This window comes from Dasypus novemcinctus, chromosome 21 (assembly GCF_030445035.2).
Source record: "Dasypus novemcinctus isolate mDasNov1 chromosome 21, mDasNov1.1.hap2, whole genome shotgun sequence".
NCBI classification, from domain to species: domain Eukaryota; kingdom Metazoa; phylum Chordata; class Mammalia; order Cingulata; family Dasypodidae; genus Dasypus; species Dasypus novemcinctus.
Genome location: NC_080693.1, coordinates 35,536,240 through 35,552,183, shown reverse-complemented (window position 1 = coordinate 35,552,183; position 15,944 = coordinate 35,536,240). Strand labels below are relative to the sequence as shown.

Genomic DNA, 15,944 nt, shown 5'->3' with positions numbered 1-15,944 from the left:
ACCGCCCCGCCCCGCCCCGCCAGCCCGCTGACCCCGCCTCGCCGCCCCTGCGGGGGCCGGCCCGGCCCAGCCCGCCTGGGTCTGGTCTTCAGCAGGGGCCGTAGCGCGTCCTGCCTCCCCCGCCGCGGTGCCGCGGCCCCTCGGCCCTCCAGCCGTCAGGCTCGTTCCAGCCCGCCGGGTCTCTGCCTGGGCGGCTCTTCCCCCATGGCCGCTTCTTGTCCTTTTGGTCCCAGATCAAATAGCTGTTCGAAGGCCCTCCCTCAGGCCCACTTAAAGTACACCCCTCCCCAGCCCGACACTACCTGATCTGCTCGTGTTTTCTTTCTAGTACATTACCTGAAATTTTTACTTGCTCAACTCTTCCCCCTAAGAAGACCAGCCCAGAGAAAGCAGACCCTGTCTGCTTCATTCCCTATTATATCCCCAGCCTCTGGCAGTGTCCACTAGAGCCAGTGCTGAATAAATTTATTAACTGATGCGTTTGTATGTGAGGACTTTGACTGGTCCAAGCTGTTCTCTTCCAGACCCCCTGCTAAAGAGCGGAAGTAGCTGCTCACGGCCTTGTGGGGCACCCCAGCACACCCAGAGGGACAAGAGCCCGGATATCCAGCGGCCACAGGGGCCTACAGGACAGAGGGGTAGGAAGAGCACAGGTGAGGGAAGGCAGACCTGTGAGCCCAGGAGGCTAGAAACCAGGGAACGTTCACTTACAAGTGAATGAAAGAATTAAAAATACACTCATCCTTCACATCATTGTAATTCGTATTCGACCAGTGTTTATTGAGAGCCTGCTATGAGCTGGACATTTTCACATGCTTTATCTTGCTGAATCCTCACAACCACCTTGTGAGGGAGGTATCATTAGTGCCGTTTAACAGGTGAAGAACTGAGGCTCAGAGAGATTAAATGGTTTATCCAAAGCTCCGGAGATGGTAAATGCAGAAGCCAGGATCTGACTTCAGGCCTGTCTGCTTCCGAGACTAGAACTCTCCCGAGTGTACCACACTGCCCTTCTGAGAGGGTGAAGGGAACCTTTGCCACTCACAGCAGTAGGTCCTGGGCTGCTGCTACCTTGTAGACTCTGAGCAGCTGTACTAAGAGGCACTGTCAGTCAGGAGTGAAGGGAGTAGGGAAGAAGGCCCTTCCATCGCTGCAGTGCTGGGGCTCTCCCTGAGGGACCAGAGAGGAGTGGGGAGTCCTACCCAGGAACCCCAGGCTTTCCCCTAATTCTGCCTTCCTGGCACAAGAGGAGGGTGCTATGTTGAGAAACAGGACAGAGGCACAACAAGCTGCCCCTGGCAGGCACAGGTAGGCAGGGGCCTTCAAGTTCAAGTCAGACACAGGGATCCAGATGATGCCACTTTCTGAGAAGTGGGGTAATGGGGGAGGAGAAAGTCAGGGGAATGGGAAGGGAAGGAAAGGTGAATGCATCTTGGAGTGCTGTACTTTGGCTGTTGGAGAGGCAATGGAGAAGGCTAGAGACAAACAAGTCGTTCAGGGCAGGCCCCATTTGCATGCCTCTAAATCAAACCCCTCCCACCCTGGCCAGAAAGGAAGGGTCCCTGCAGAGATGCTGCCCTGCTCAGTCTATCTTCTCGGGCTTCTTCCAGGACTTGCGGGTCTCCAAGAAGATCTTGGCCAGGGACAGGAGGATGGGCACAGCCATGGGCAAAAACAGTGGGATATAGATGGCAAACTTCTGGTCATCAGGGAAATAGAGAAGATGGAGGAGTGAGGGGTCAAAAAAGGCACGCTCTGAGGATGTCACAGCTTCCTGGCTGGCAGTGAAGGCAGAGGCCAGGTGCCCAGAGGCCAACTCCTCCGACGCCTTCTGGACTGCGGCTACAGCTCTGTACACCTAGGAAGAGGATGGATGACTAATAAGTCCTGGGCCTCAGTGGGAAGGTGCCTTCTGTCTACTGGGGAGGTTGCCTGGAGTTTGAACAAGATATATGGAGGGCTCTGGGGTATTTTCTTAGAGGCAATAGAGGAGGCTAGAGACAAAACAAATCATTCCTGGCAGGCCACATTTAAGCCCCTCTCAATCAAACACCTCCCAGCCCACTTGAAACCACATACCCCCATTGTGCCTCCTGTGAGATGCCCACTCAAGAAAGCCTGAGGCACCCAAGGATGGCAGGCCCACCCAGGCCTGGTGGTAAGTGGTAACTGGCTCCCTCTGGTCTCACCACACACAGGCCCTCGCTGGCCAGTCCAGTCCTCAGCCACAGAATCCATCCCGTGTCCACTTACCTCAGATGCCACATCATCCTTGATGACAATGTTGCTGATCTTGCCCAGAAGCTGGGCCAGGGAGGTGAGGGTGGTGGTGGCTGTGGCCAGGTTCTCCACTGACCGAGCCCAGAGCAGCCGGTCCAGCTCCCAGATCATTAGCCCTTCACTTCTAGGCCCAGAAAGCAGACATTTTGGAGGCACCTGGGGCTGAGCAATCCCAAAGAGCAGCCTATAGGAATAGGCAAGTAGGGTCAAGGTGGCTGAGACCAGGAGGTGGTAGAAGAAAGACAACTAAGATTCCCAAGCCAGTGATTCTCCACCTTACCCAGAACCACAGCGGTGGTGAGGAAGTGCCTCAAGGTCTGGGCCTGGGGAGGGAGCAGCAACACCCAGTAATCAGAGCCCCACCCCCAGCTTCAACCTAGTAGTTCTATATTGGATTTCCAAGATCTTGTTTGAAAAAAGGTTCCATGGCTGAAAAAGATCTGATCACACCAATTCAGTTTAATTCCCTCACCCTTTCTAGCCTCTCTTTGGACAAATGGGGCCATTGGGCCTTAAGGGTCAAAGGATGATCTGGGACCACCTCCAACAAAGCATATGTGCAATGCCTCTCCAATCCTGCACCAAGGCAGACATGGCTAATCAATGAGAAAAATATTCTTTCCTGATGAACCCAGAAACAGCCTTCGAATCCCCTTCAAGCAGCCACTGATATTTGATCATGTAGTACAAGAACTATCAGCTGTTTTCTCAAGCACCCCTAATCACACTTGTGGACCAGACATTCAGAAGTCTACCTTTCTTAAAAGGGGTTTTGCCAACAACCAGTCCTTCTTAGGAAAAGGAAGAAGCGATCCTTGGCAACTTTCCTTAGCAAGGCATCCCTGCCAGGCAAGATTTCGTTCCCATCTGCGATCCCCCTCCACAGTCAAGGAGATTGTGGTGCGACTCTCGGGACTGTGCCCCCAGGTGGGTCACCCAGGACCTTACCGCAACTGAGCCAGGAACACCTCCATCACCCGCACCATGTCCACCTCCACTCTCGCTGGCAGTTCTGAGGCATTGTAGGCTTTGGGGTCTACGTTATATATCTGAAAGGGGGAATGACGTGGTCTCACCGCCATGCAAGGACTGGGCGCAGCCAAAAGGAGGGCACAGTCTCTGCTCTTTAGAAGCTACAAACCTAAAAGCATAGCTAATACTTACTGAGTACCTATTAGAAGCTTTGCATAAATTATCTCAATTATTCCCTCAAAAGACCTTGTAAAACAGATTTTCTCCCATTTTAGGGTATCCGCCAATGAGAAACTCCCAGTTTAACAGGGAGACAAAATTCCCAACTTTGCCAAGACTCCCACAAATAGGGCGAGAATCTAAGATGTCACAGAACAGCCCTAAGTGCAACAGCTAAGTGCAAAAGGTCATATTATAGAAAACACTGACAGAAATAAGACACAGTGGGGCAGGCAGGGGAGGGACATGAGCACACAACACCTCCCCACCTCGATGTCTGTCCTCCCACAGTGGGGCCGGGGAGGGCCCTGGAGGCACAGCAACAGAAGGAACAGTCTCAGGGAACATCCGGCTGTCCCTGAAGCTTGAGCTTGGGGGTCTGAACAGTGTGACTATTACCATAATGCCACCCCAGCGGGGACTGTGGAAGGCGTTGGTGGCCACTGGAGCCCCGTCCTTGTCCTGAATGTAGAGGGGAGAGTGGGCAAGCTCAGGCACGTAGAGTAGAAAGTTGAGCACAGGGTAAAGGGAAGCAGCGCTGGATCCTGTGGCAGAGAAGGACAGACAGGACGCCAAAACACGATGGACCTAGCTCTTAGTTCCAGGTCAGCCTCTAGTCACTCACTCTGGGCCTCAGTTTCCCAATTGCCCATCTCTAGGACACTCTCCAGTCCTGTGGCACAGGACCTTTGAACATTCTCCCAAAATGTGCTACATGGAGTATAGTCCTTACCCCCAAAATGCCTCTGAAATTCCCCTCCTCTAAGAGGCCCCCTTGATTGTCTAAACCAGCTCTCTTGGCCACTGCCACACTGATCCCATGTTGCTATAGCTAGTCTTATGCATAAGTATAGGTCTGATCCTCATGTCAGTTCCCTGTTTAATATCCCTCAGTGACTAGCCATTAAGACTGGGTTAAAGTTCAGACTCCCTAATGGGATCCTAATGCGGTGCCTGCTTGCCTTGCCAGCCTCACCTTTGGTCACTCCCTCATGTCAGCCATAGTCAAATATGCTGAGCTTCCCTTTACCTGACGGCCCTTCTATCTCTGTAGGCAGCACTGCCACAAAGCAGTGTATTAGCCAATGTTTGTTGAATGAATGAATGGAGAAGGAAATTGCCTGGGCCTCAAGTGCTGCCCTTCCATGCCCCTTGGTCACAGTGTCCTATCTCTGGTGTCTGGAATTCCACCATTAGCAACAGATTCATTCTGGTATGCCTGCTTGTTCACACCTGCTCTCCCTGGGCTCCACCCCAAAAGTGAAAAATCACAATCCCATCTTAAAGATTCCTCAACCTCAATCTCAATCAGTAAAGTCTGTCTCCATGTACATTTTTTTTTGGAGGGACCAGGGATTAAACGCAGGACCTCATACATGGGAAGCAAGCGCTCAGCCACTTGAGCTACATCTGCTTTCCTTCATGTAGTTTTGCTGTTGTCTGAATTTTCCATCCACGTGACACTTTCCTACCTAGGTGGCTTGCAGGAGGGAGGCCCAGCCTATCCATTCATCTGTTAAAAAGGACATTAAGAAATGCTTTTGGATATGAGGGATGCGGATGTCAACAGAGTATCATGAAAAAGGGACCTTAATCCCCAGCACTTCCCTGACCCCCCCCGCAGGCCAACCCAACCTTGCAGCCATCATTACAAACAACCCGTCTCCAAGCCCCGGCTGCACCCTCAACCTCAGGAGCTCACCCAGCCGGGACTCCACTGGATTGATGACGTGGGGAAGACTGTGAGTGGCCAGGTAGTAGCTGGAAGAAGCTGGATCAAAGCGGGGGTTTACGCCTAACATTGCATAGTAAAGGATCTGTGGGGCAGAGAGGGAGGTTATTTTGTTTATTGACTTCTATTCTACTTTGTCCCAGAAAAGATTTGATATGGCTTAAAAAGACAATCAGTACAAGGCAAAGCATAAGAAACAAAGTCAGGGTTAAGAAAAAATAAGTGTAGAGGAAAAAAAAAAGGAAGCTAAGGGTAAAGTTAATACACTAAATCCATGCTTTGAGAACTACATCTTTTATCAAGCTGCTTACCAACCTAAACAAAGAAGGAAAAAAAGAGTTATATAATTCAGTGTCCACAAGGTAAAATCAAGTAATTGCTCCCACTACACCAAGACCTGATGAAAATCTCTCCCACACGTTTTCACGAAAAGAACACTGCGTGATACAGAGCACAACATTCTTCACAACATCTTTATTGTAACAATATGAACATATTTCAGGAAGCTTTTTTGGCTAATAACATTCCTTAAGGATGGCTGATGGCCTAACATCCAGGCATAATTGATAAAAACCATTCTAGGGAAGTGGATGTGGCTCAACCAATTGGGCTCCCATCTACCATATGGGAGGCTCTGGGTTCGCTTCCCAGGGCCTCCCTGTGAAGGCAAGATGGCCGTGTCCGTGGAGAGCTGACGGCCCGTGGAGAGCTGGCGCAGCAAGATAACACAACAAAGGGAGACAAGCAGACACAGAAGAACACGCAGCAAATGGACACACAGAGCAGACAGCAAGCAAGTGGCAAGGGAGGAGAGGATAAATAAATAAATCTTTAAAAAAAAAAACATTCTAGAGGAAGCCAAGGAACACTTTGTTGTTCTGTACCAAAAACAGAAAGTAAAGACACCAGAACTTGCCCTCAAGACATACACACCCATGGGAAGCAGACGCAGCTCAGGTGATAGAGGGTCTACCTACCATATGGGAGGCTCCAGGGTTCAATCCCCAGGCCCTCCTGACCTGTGTGATGAGCTGGTCCACACGCAGAGCTGCCACATGCAAGGAGTGCTGTGCCACGCAGGAGTGCCCCCACGTGGGGGTGCCCCATACGTAAGAAGTGGCCCTGCAAGGAGAGCCGCCCTGTGTGAAAAGAAGTGCAGCCCACCCAGCACACGGAGAGCTGACATAGCAAGATGATGTAACAAAAAAGAGATACAGTTTCCCGGTGCCACCAAGGGTGCAAGCAGGCACAGAAGAACATACAGTGAGTTGACACAGAGAATAGACAATGGGGGTGGGAGGTGGGTAGGGGAGAGAAATAAATAAAATACATCTTAAAAAAAAAAAAAAGGCATACACACCCAAGAGGACCTGCCCGAGGATGCTCATGTAAATATACATACACAGGAATTTCCTAGCCAGTCAGCAAGCTCTCAGAGAACGAGGTATAAACTGCTCTTGTAAACAGTACATATGGACTCTGAAAAGAAAGGTGCAGCCAGGAGAAAGACTCAACTCACTCCCAGTCTTACCTGAGAGTCTACAGAGAAGTTGCCGGCAACACTGAGGGCACTCAGGAAGGGCTGCACATAGCGCTGGACAGCCCCTTTGATGTCCCAGTGGACGTCATGGGACTTGGGGTCCGGGTTGAGTAAACTGAAGGTGATCTCATAGCCTAGAAAAACAGGGGTCAGGCAAGTCAGAAGGCTCTTGGGGGTCAAGGAAGAGGTATCCCCTCTGGAATGAGGCTGGTTGCCATCACAGAGCCAAAGGGAGGAAAAAACTGAACGAGGAACACTGGGTGCTTGAAGAGAGAAGAAAGGAGTAAAGAGTTTGCAATGGATTCCCCTCCTGCCCCAATGCCTCCACGCAATCCCTTTTTCTCTCCCTTCCCATGGCGAAGCCCAGTCACCCTACCCAAGCTGGACTTGAGAGGCCGCCTCTTATCAGAGCTCCACTTGTCCTCTGGAAGGTGGTCAGCCAGGGCAGCAGCAAGTACATCCTCAGTCAAGGACATGGCCTGGGCGAGCTGGATTATGCGGCGGCCAATGATGTTAAAGGCCTCCCGTTGCATCAGCCCCCGCACAACCGCTGTCCTCTTGGGCCCAATGTAGCTTATCGTGTCCTATGAGGGGGAGCAAAGGAGAGGGCACCCAGGTTTCATGGCTCAGGCAAGAAAACAGTAGAGCACTCTGGCTGTCTGCGAGAATCTGGCCTTTTGCCACTGACCAGCAAGCCTGCACCTCTCTTTAGATTGGCAGTAGGCTATTAACAACATAGTATTTCGGAGCTACAGGTATGTATGAGTGTTTTCAATAGTTTCAGGGCAGTGTCCTTCTTTTTCCTAGTAGGCAGAGGTCTAAACAGCATCACCATTTTTAGGGGATAGCAAAACGGTGACCTGGAAACTAAGGGGTGGCGTACTGAGCAAAAAAAATAAACTACTGGAAAGTCCAAGGTAAGAAAATGGCACTGACAAAGAGGCAAGTGCAAGGATGTTCACAGCAGCATTATTTCTAATAATAAAAAGCCCATGGGAAGTGGACTTGGCCCAGTGTTTAGGGCGTCTATCTACCACATGGGAGGTCCGCAGTTCAAACCCCGGCCTCCTTGACCCTTGTGGAGCTGGCCCATGCGCAGTGCTGATGCGCGCAAGGAGTGCCGTGCCACGCAGGGGTGTCCCCACACAGGGGAGCCCCACGCGCAAGGAGTGCACCCCGTAAGGAGAGCCGCCCAGCGCCAAAGAAAGTGCAGCCTGCCCAGGAATGGTGCTGCACACACATGGAGAGCTGACACCACAAGATGATGCAACAAAAAGAAACTGATTCCCGTGCCGCTGACAACAACAAAAGCGGACAAAGAAAAGCACGGGGAGGGGGAAAAGGGGAGAGAAATAAATGAATAAATAATAAATCTTAAAAAAAAAAGCCCAAATGTCCTTCAGTAACAGAATGGATAAATCATGACATGTTTATACAATGAAACATTAGACAAAAATAAAAATGAATGCATTCATATTCAACAACCTGTAGTACCATGGATGATTCTCAAACATAATATTGAACAAAACAGTTGCCGAAGAATATGCACTGCATTATATCATTTATATAAAGTTCAATATATGGAAAATTCAATTTATTGTTCAGAGATATGTATATGATAAAACTGTAAAGAAAAGCAAGACGATGATACATATAAACTACGGCAGCGTTGGGCTGAAAGGGAGTGGTGCCCTGCAGGGCCTCCAGCTCTACCACTTTATTGTTTGTAAGCTGAGGGTGGGCACATAGATATTCATTAAAATTTTCTTTTTATAAGAATATTTCATTGTAAATTTAAAAAGAATATGGTACACAGTATAGCTCCTACCTAGCCCTCTGCTCAGAAAATGAGAAGGTCAATGTATTTAATGCCGGAATTTCCATCACAACCCATTGAAACCAGCTTCTTTCTTTTTAATCCTACTGATTTTTTTTTTTTTTGGGGGGGGTCATTGGCATTTTAGCCATATTCATGAGTTTGGTCTTGGATTTAGAAAGACCCTGAGTCAATGAATAAATCCTGTTTGCATTCCTTTCTTTGAGATTTGGAGAGTTTTCTGTAGGGCATGGAAGAAATGGACAGCAAATACTGAGAGGAGGCTGACCTAGGTAGGAGAGGACTAACTCAAGGAAGAAGGCAGGGCCGCAGCCTCTCTGCTTACTGTACCTGGGGAAGAAGTGAGGAGTGTTCAGAGATCACGTACACCGTCAGGGAGCCCTCGAGTTGCTCCTGTGGTTCAGCTAACATGGCTTCGGCCTCTGGAGACAAGAGCAGATGGTATAACAGGAGGAAAAACTCCATCCCACCTCCCCGCCTCCCACAGAGTTGCTTAGGCCATCCCTCTAACTCCCACTCACACCCAGGTGACCCAGCTTCTAGCAAGGCTTGGGTAAACCCCATGATTTCTCTGGCCCTCAGTGGCCCAAGCAGAAACACAAGGTGTTTCTTTCCCAGCTTTTCCAGAGAGGTTTTGGACCTAAGACAATGAATGGAAGCTACACAATTAAGAGATCAGCAGGGCTTCATGTTAAAATGGTGTAAAGGCCCCTTTCCATACCTTGCACACTACCCAGTGACAGGGCCTCCTCCTCATGGTCCAAAGCCCTCCGATAGGCCTTCTGGAAACGGCATTTGATTTTCATTTTGTCTGGAAGGAAAAGAAGCATGAGGGAATTGGCAAATCTCATCTCTATCCATCCACCCAGTCCAGTGTCTCAGTACAGAAAGATGTTTGCTTGCAGAAAGACCAAGAAGTACCCCACATCTTCCAACTACCCCAGCTCCCACCTCTCTGCCTGTATGCACATAGGTCCTTCAATTGGAAGCCTCCATCCAATTGGAAATCTCTTAGTACTCCTTACATTAATAAGTGAAAGGAGAGGGAAGCGGATGTGACTCAAGTGACTGGGCTCCTGTCTTCCAAATGGGAGGCCCTGGGTTCAATTCCCGGGGCCTCCTGGTGAAGGCAAACTGGCCCACACCCGTGGAGAGCTGGTGCAGCAAGATGACACAACAAAGGGAGACACAGAGGAGAGACAGAGATGCAAAATACCAGGGAGCTGAGGTGGCTCAAGCAATTGAGTGCCTCTCTCCCAAGTTGGAGGTCCCAGGATTGGTTCCCAGTGCTTCCTAAAGAGAAGACAAGCAGACACAGAAGAACATGCAGTGAATGGACACAGAGAGCAGACGGTGACTGCAGGTGGGGCATGGAGAAGGGGAGGGAATTTTTTTTTAAATCTTAAAAAAAAAAAAAAAGTGAAAGGAGAAACACTGAAAAATCCTTTCAAAAGGTGCCCCAAAATACTCGAGAAATTCAAAGAACACTCCTAATAAAAACAAAATGCAGGGAAGCAGATGTGGCTCAAAGGACAGTGCTGCCGCCTACCATATGGGAAAACTCGGGTTCGATCCCTAGGGCCTCCTGGTGAAAAAGAAGAGAAAGCATGCCCACACAGTCAGCCAGTGCCTGTGCGAGTGCCCTCATGGTGAGCCAGTGCCCATGCGCCTGTGTGGTGAACTAGTGCCCGCGCGAGTGCCTGCATGGTGAGCAAGCGCCTGTGCAAGTAAGTCACGCAGCAAGATGATGATGCATCAAGAGAGACAAGGGAAGCGGATGCGGCTCAACTGATAGAGCATCTGCCTACCATATGGGAGGTCCAGGGTTCAAACCCAGGGCCTCCTGGCCCGTGTAGTGAGCTGGCTCATGCACAGTGCTGCCGCACTCAAGGAGTGCCGTGTCACGCAGAAGTGACCCCGTGTACGGGAACCCCACGCGCAAGGAGTGCACCCTGCAAGGAGAGCCGCCCCATGTGAAAAGCACAGCCTGCCCAGGAGTGGTGCCGCACACATGGAGAGCTGACGTAGCAAGATGATGCAACAAAAAAGAGACACAGATTCCCATGCAGTCTGACAAGAATACAAGTGGACACAGAAGAACACACAGCAAATGGACATAAGAGAGCACACAAGGATATCCTCAAGTTAATCTATACATGTAAGACAATCTTTTCCTGGCACTTGACAACCTGAGCCTAAAATGTATTGGGAAAGTTCTTTATTGAAGAATTCTAGGTCCTAGGTGCAGAAGAAATGATAGAATTAGAAAATCACCATTTTACAACCACTAATAAAATGGATTCTAAAACCATCAAGTGAAAGGTTGATGTGGAATTTTGTTTTATTTTATTTATTTACTTATTTATTTCTCTCCCCTTCCCACCCATTGTCTGCTCTCTGTGTCCATTTGCTGTGTGTTCTTCTGCATCTGCTTGTATTGCCAGGTGTCACTGGGAAACTGCGTCTCTTTTTTGTTGCATCATCTTGCTGCGTCAGCTCTCTGGGTGTGCGGTGCCACTCCTGGGCGGGCTGTACCTTTTTCACATGGGGCAGCTCTCCTTGCGGGTCGCACTCCTTGTGTGTGGGCACCCCTACACATGGCACTCCTTGCATACAGCAGCACTGCACATGGGCCAGCTTACCACACAGGTTAGGAGGACCTGGGTATCGAACCCTGGACCCTCCATATGGTAAGCGATGCTCTATCAGTTCAGCCACGTCCACTTCCCAATGTGGAATTTTAAAATACAGAGATGAGGTTGACAAACACCTAAACCATAACCAAAAGTGGAATCATCAGACATTATATGCTTCATGAACACAACAGGAAGTATGTCACATCACTAATAAAGTATTCTTGCCTAAAAAATTGAGCCTGATTTTAATCAAACCTCCAGAACTATGAGTTTATAAGAAATATGGATCATAGAGGAACAAGTTAAATTAAACTATGAGGAAGCAATCAGCCAAACCCAAAATGTGGGATGTTCTAGAAAACAAATGACCCAGATTCTCCAACAAATCAAAGGCATGAAAAGAAGTGGAGATGGGGTGGGACAGGGGGAGCTATATAGAAGACAAAAGAGACCTAAGAGACATAATCACATGCAACCTGACCCCTTGTACTGCTCTGGTTTTATTTCTTCCTTTTACCCTCTCCTTCATTCACCCCACTTGGCCATAATGACATTCTTCACCACACATGTTCCTACCTCAGGGTCTCACACTTGCTTTTTCCTCTGCCAAGAAGGCTCTTCCTCCCAGATATCTACATGGGTCACTCCCTTACCTCTTTTGGTCCTTACTTGAATGTCCCCTTTTCACGAGGGCTTCCCTGACCACCCTATCCAAAACTGCAATGACACCTCCATCTCTAAAGAAAACCTCCCTATCCCTCTCATACTGCTCTATTTTTATTTTTCTCCTTTCACCGTCTATCATACCTTTTACTTATCTTTTTGTATTGTATGTTCCCTTTTTGTCTTTTTATTTTTTCACTGCTGTATCTCTAGCAACTAGAATATCAGACACAAAATACTCAATAAATATTTGTTGAATAAATGAATAACCCTATTACATCCCTATTAAACAGATGAGAAAAACTAGGTTTACAGAGGTTAACAATCTCACCAAATTCACACAAATAAGCAGCAGAACCAAGGTTTGGATACAGCCAAATTCCATATGCTTGGCCTGTCCAGCATATGACCTCCACAGTATATCCATATTATTGAACACTGTGTCATCAGCTAGGAAGCAGTCCATGGAAAATGGGGGGAAAAAATCAAGCTGCAAATCGATATGTGCGGTATGACCTACATTTGGTTTAAAAATATATGTGTGTGTGTGCATTAGGTTGAACCACATGAAATAGGATGGTTTTGTGTTTTTTTTTTGGTAATATCTTCACCAAGGTTAAAGAGCTGAAAAGTAAAGAGCACCCAGGCATTCCATTATCTGGGCCCAGCCTGCATCTCCAGTCACTTCCAATCTTTTACTTCACACTCCAGTAAGATAAAGCTGCTCATAGATCCCCAGCATGCTGATTTACCCCTTCTTCCGTGCTTTTGTACAGAAAGCTATATTATTTTTTATTGGTTAAAAGCTTGAACACTGGAATCAGGCCTGGGTTTAAATCTCAGCACTACCTTTTATTAGGTGTGTGATCTTGAACAAGTTAAACTCTCTCTCAGTTTCATCATTTATAAAACAGCGATCATAATGTTTGAAATACTTAAATGAGGCAGCATGTGTCAAGTGCTTCACCTAGTTTTTGGCACAATGGGAGCAATGGCTAATATTAGCTATCATTTTTACTGGCTCTTGCTTGTCCCTCTGCCTGGAATTCCCTCCCTCCTCTCCCTTATTTAACTTGAATCCCTATACTTTTTTAAAAAATCTGGCTTAAAAATGATATCCCTCAAAACCTTCCCTGCTTTTCTTTCTACCCGGACAGAAAATGCTCCTTCCCTGTTTCTTATATACTTCTGCTATAATTTTTTTTATCTAAGTATCTTTCTCTGGTTATCAATTCTTATTCATTCCCAAATTCCCAGCACCTCATGTTCAACTGAATAGGGCCTGTATACAATCCAATTTGATTTCAAAACCTGTGTTTTTTCCATTACATCCCGCTTCCTCTCCTATTCCCCCAGGAGCATCAAATGCTACTGATCATAGCAAAACTATTTAATGAATGAAAATGCTGCATTAATGTTGGACAATGAATTCATTTAAACCTATTTTCTTCTAAGCAAACACACTGTTCTTTCAGAGAAGGCTTTTAACGGTAAGTTTTTAACTACCTGTATGGGACTCCCAGGCTTCTCCTTACCCAACCCATCTCTGGAATGACAGAAGAGAGCGGAAGTCCCAAGAACTCACATTTCAGCGGGATCTCTCTCTCATGCACAACAGTGAAGGGTAACTTCTCCTGGTCGTCCAGGGGCACTGACTCCCGGGTAAACACGACAGTGACAGGCACCAGGAGCCGGAGCTGCGGGCAAGGGCGTCAGGGCCGTCACCTGAGTCTTCGCCTTACCGGTGGCTTGTCCTCTGAATTCCCCTCCCCCCCCCACGCCGAGGTCTCACCTGCAGGGCATTCAGTCCACTAATCTGGGAGTAGGGCAACGAGGCCCGGTAGGTCTCCGTGGTCTTCCACCAGAGCGGCAGTCCCAGCACGATGGCCACCGCAGCAAAGAAGAGAGCGGCGCGCTTGCCCCGGGTCACCTCTGGGGGTACCGGGAATCGACTGAGACGCCAGGAGCCGCCCCGAGGCCAGCTCCACCCCCGACGCAAAGGGGACCCAAAAGCCGGTGTTCGGAGGCCCCGGGCCTGCGTTCGTAGGAATCCCGGTCCGAGACGCCTCGGCCCAAGTCTGAGGGGATCCCTGAAGTGACCGCCCCCAACTCCCGACTGCGGGACCTCTCGTGCATCACTATCCCCACCCCTGCACTCCTCCCTGAGAATCCGAGAGCCAAAGCCCCCCACCCGAATCCCACCGCACCTATATCTGTGGCTGCGGCCCCGACAGCCGCCATGCTTGCTTCCGGCTGTTCGGGCCCCTGAGGGGTGGAGCTGCGCAGCCTCCTCCAATTGGAAACCTCTTAAGGAGGGGGCGGAACTATGGCGGCAATTGCAGCCAATCAGGAGCAGTACCCGGGCAGGCAGGCGTGAGAAAGCAAGCAGAGGTGAGCCGGGCCCTCTTGGGGCCCCGCTGGGAATTTTTTTCTTTTTTGCTAGAGTACCAGGGTGGGGAATGAACCCCGGGACCTCGTAGGCAGGAAGTTGACGCTCAACTACTGAGCCACATCAGCTCCCGAGTTGATTTTCCTTGATTTTGTTTTTAGGAGGCACCAGAGACGGAGACAGGGACCTCCCGTGTGGGAAGCAGGGGCTCAACCGCTTGAATCACATTCGGCCTCCCTACCCACCCCCGCCCCGGAACTTGAAAGGAGGGTACCTGGGAGTGGGAAGGTGCAGGGCGAGGGGCTGTGGGGATTCCCCCTCTTCCCTGGGGAACCCAATCCCTGCCCAGGGATTAAGAGTGCAAACTGCCATTGTTAAATACTAGCTGGGGGGCCACGGGTAAATCATTTCGTATCTCTGAGCCTCAGTTTTCATCTGAAAAAACAACAAAAAACGAGATATTTTTAAAAATAAGGCCACTCATGTAAAGAACCTGGCACTTGGGAAACACTCAAATGCCAACTATTACAATCATTGTTTATCATCTTAGAGCACCCTTTCCTGGCGCCTTCCCCTCAAGCCTCAAATACAGAGGTGACAAGTCAGTACCTTTTGGCATAATGGGCTCACCCTCACTTTCTAAGTTCATTTTGAATTAATTTCCAACTTGTAAAAGTCTGGACACTTCACTTTAAAATCTTGAAAATTCATGAGCACACACTCTGGATCCTTATCACCTGGATTCAAATTATGACTTCACTGCTGAGCAATCTTGAGCAATTTCATTAATTTCTCAGTACCTGTTTCCTCATATTAAAATAGGGATAATAATAGTACCTACTTCAAAGAGTTGTTGTGAGTTTAAAATGTAGAGTAGGACAGGGTCTGGCAGGAGCACATAGAAAGTGCTGAATAAGCAATAGCTATTTTTGTTATAGGGTCATACCACATCAGGCCTATATTCCCATATTGCAAAAATTAGATGAGTTGGAGTGGTGGTTGACCCTTTACACAGAGAGCCTTCCCAGTCCACAAAGAACACTCAGCACGTTCTCATCTTTTTGTTACTGGCCTGCTCAATCTACCTCACACCCCAGCCAAGTGGTCAGTTTAGCTTGAGGCTTCACCAGATCTGTTCTTACCCAGACCCTCAAACTGGCCCACCTCTGTGCCTTTCTACATCAAATGGGAATGGGCTACAGCGTTTTACAACCTCCTAGGTACCCTGCCCAGCCCCAGGAGCCCCCAAAGCTTTGGGGATTTCCCCTGCAGGATAGAAGCCCAGTCACTCCTCCTGATGTGTCTACCCTTGGTTGAATGTCAGGCCCCAATGGGCTCAACACAGCTAAGATGTGAGATGCTCCCAACCCGACCCCATTACCCAGGACCCCTCTCTTATCTCAGGTTGTCCTGTTGCCTCCCTGCTTTGGATCTGAACAAAATCTGCCTTCAGGAATTGTTCAAGTCTTGTCTCATCCCATCTTTCCATGGCCTAATGCCTCTGATCTGGAAGTCCCTGGGAGACTTGCAGCCCTCTACACTGTCCCAGGCAAGAGTTTGAGCTGAGGATGGTGGATGAGGATCATTTGAGTGTGTCTCTCCCTTTCCACCTCCACAGTCAGAAGGCCCAGGGATGAAATCAGCAAAGATCAGAAACTAGGAGGCGGGAATTTGAT

At 48.9% G+C, this 15,944-nt stretch overlaps 1 protein-coding gene across 1 annotated transcript; it reads right to left on the bottom strand.

The window, feature by feature from the left end:
• Positions 1–753: 753 nt before the first annotated feature.
• PIGS (phosphatidylinositol glycan anchor biosynthesis class S) lies at positions 754–14,185 on the bottom strand. Its single transcript, XM_004449946.4, has 12 exons — positions 14,087–14,185; positions 13,672–13,811; positions 13,465–13,576; positions 9,302–9,391; positions 8,911–9,002; positions 7,120–7,327; positions 6,735–6,877; positions 5,174–5,288; positions 3,871–4,016; positions 3,229–3,329; positions 2,254–2,464; positions 754–1,858 (listed from the first exon to the last, which is right to left on the bottom strand). Exons 1-12 carry the CDS (start codon positions 14,118–14,120, stop codon positions 1,583–1,585), a joined length of 1,668 nt encoding a protein of 555 aa, XP_004450003.1. The 5' UTR covers positions 14,121–14,185; the 3' UTR covers positions 754–1,582.
• Between the last annotated feature and the right edge of the window lie 1,759 nt (positions 14,186–15,944).

What these genes read in the sequence shown, in the direction of transcription:
- PIGS (XM_004449946.4), bottom strand. Translation starts at nt 14,120, where the DNA reads ATGGCGGCTGTCGGGGCCGCAGCCACAGATATAG. An exon ending in ACTTCTCTGTAGACTCTCAG is followed by an intron (nt 5,289 to 6,734) that starts GTAAGACTGGGA and finishes TCTGCCCCACAG; the next exon opens with ATCCTTTACTATGCAATGTT. An exon ending in AGGATGATGTGGCATCTGAG is followed by an intron (nt 1,859 to 2,253) that starts GTAAGTGGACAC and finishes TCCTCTTCCTAG; the next exon opens with GTGTACAGAGCTGTAGCCGC.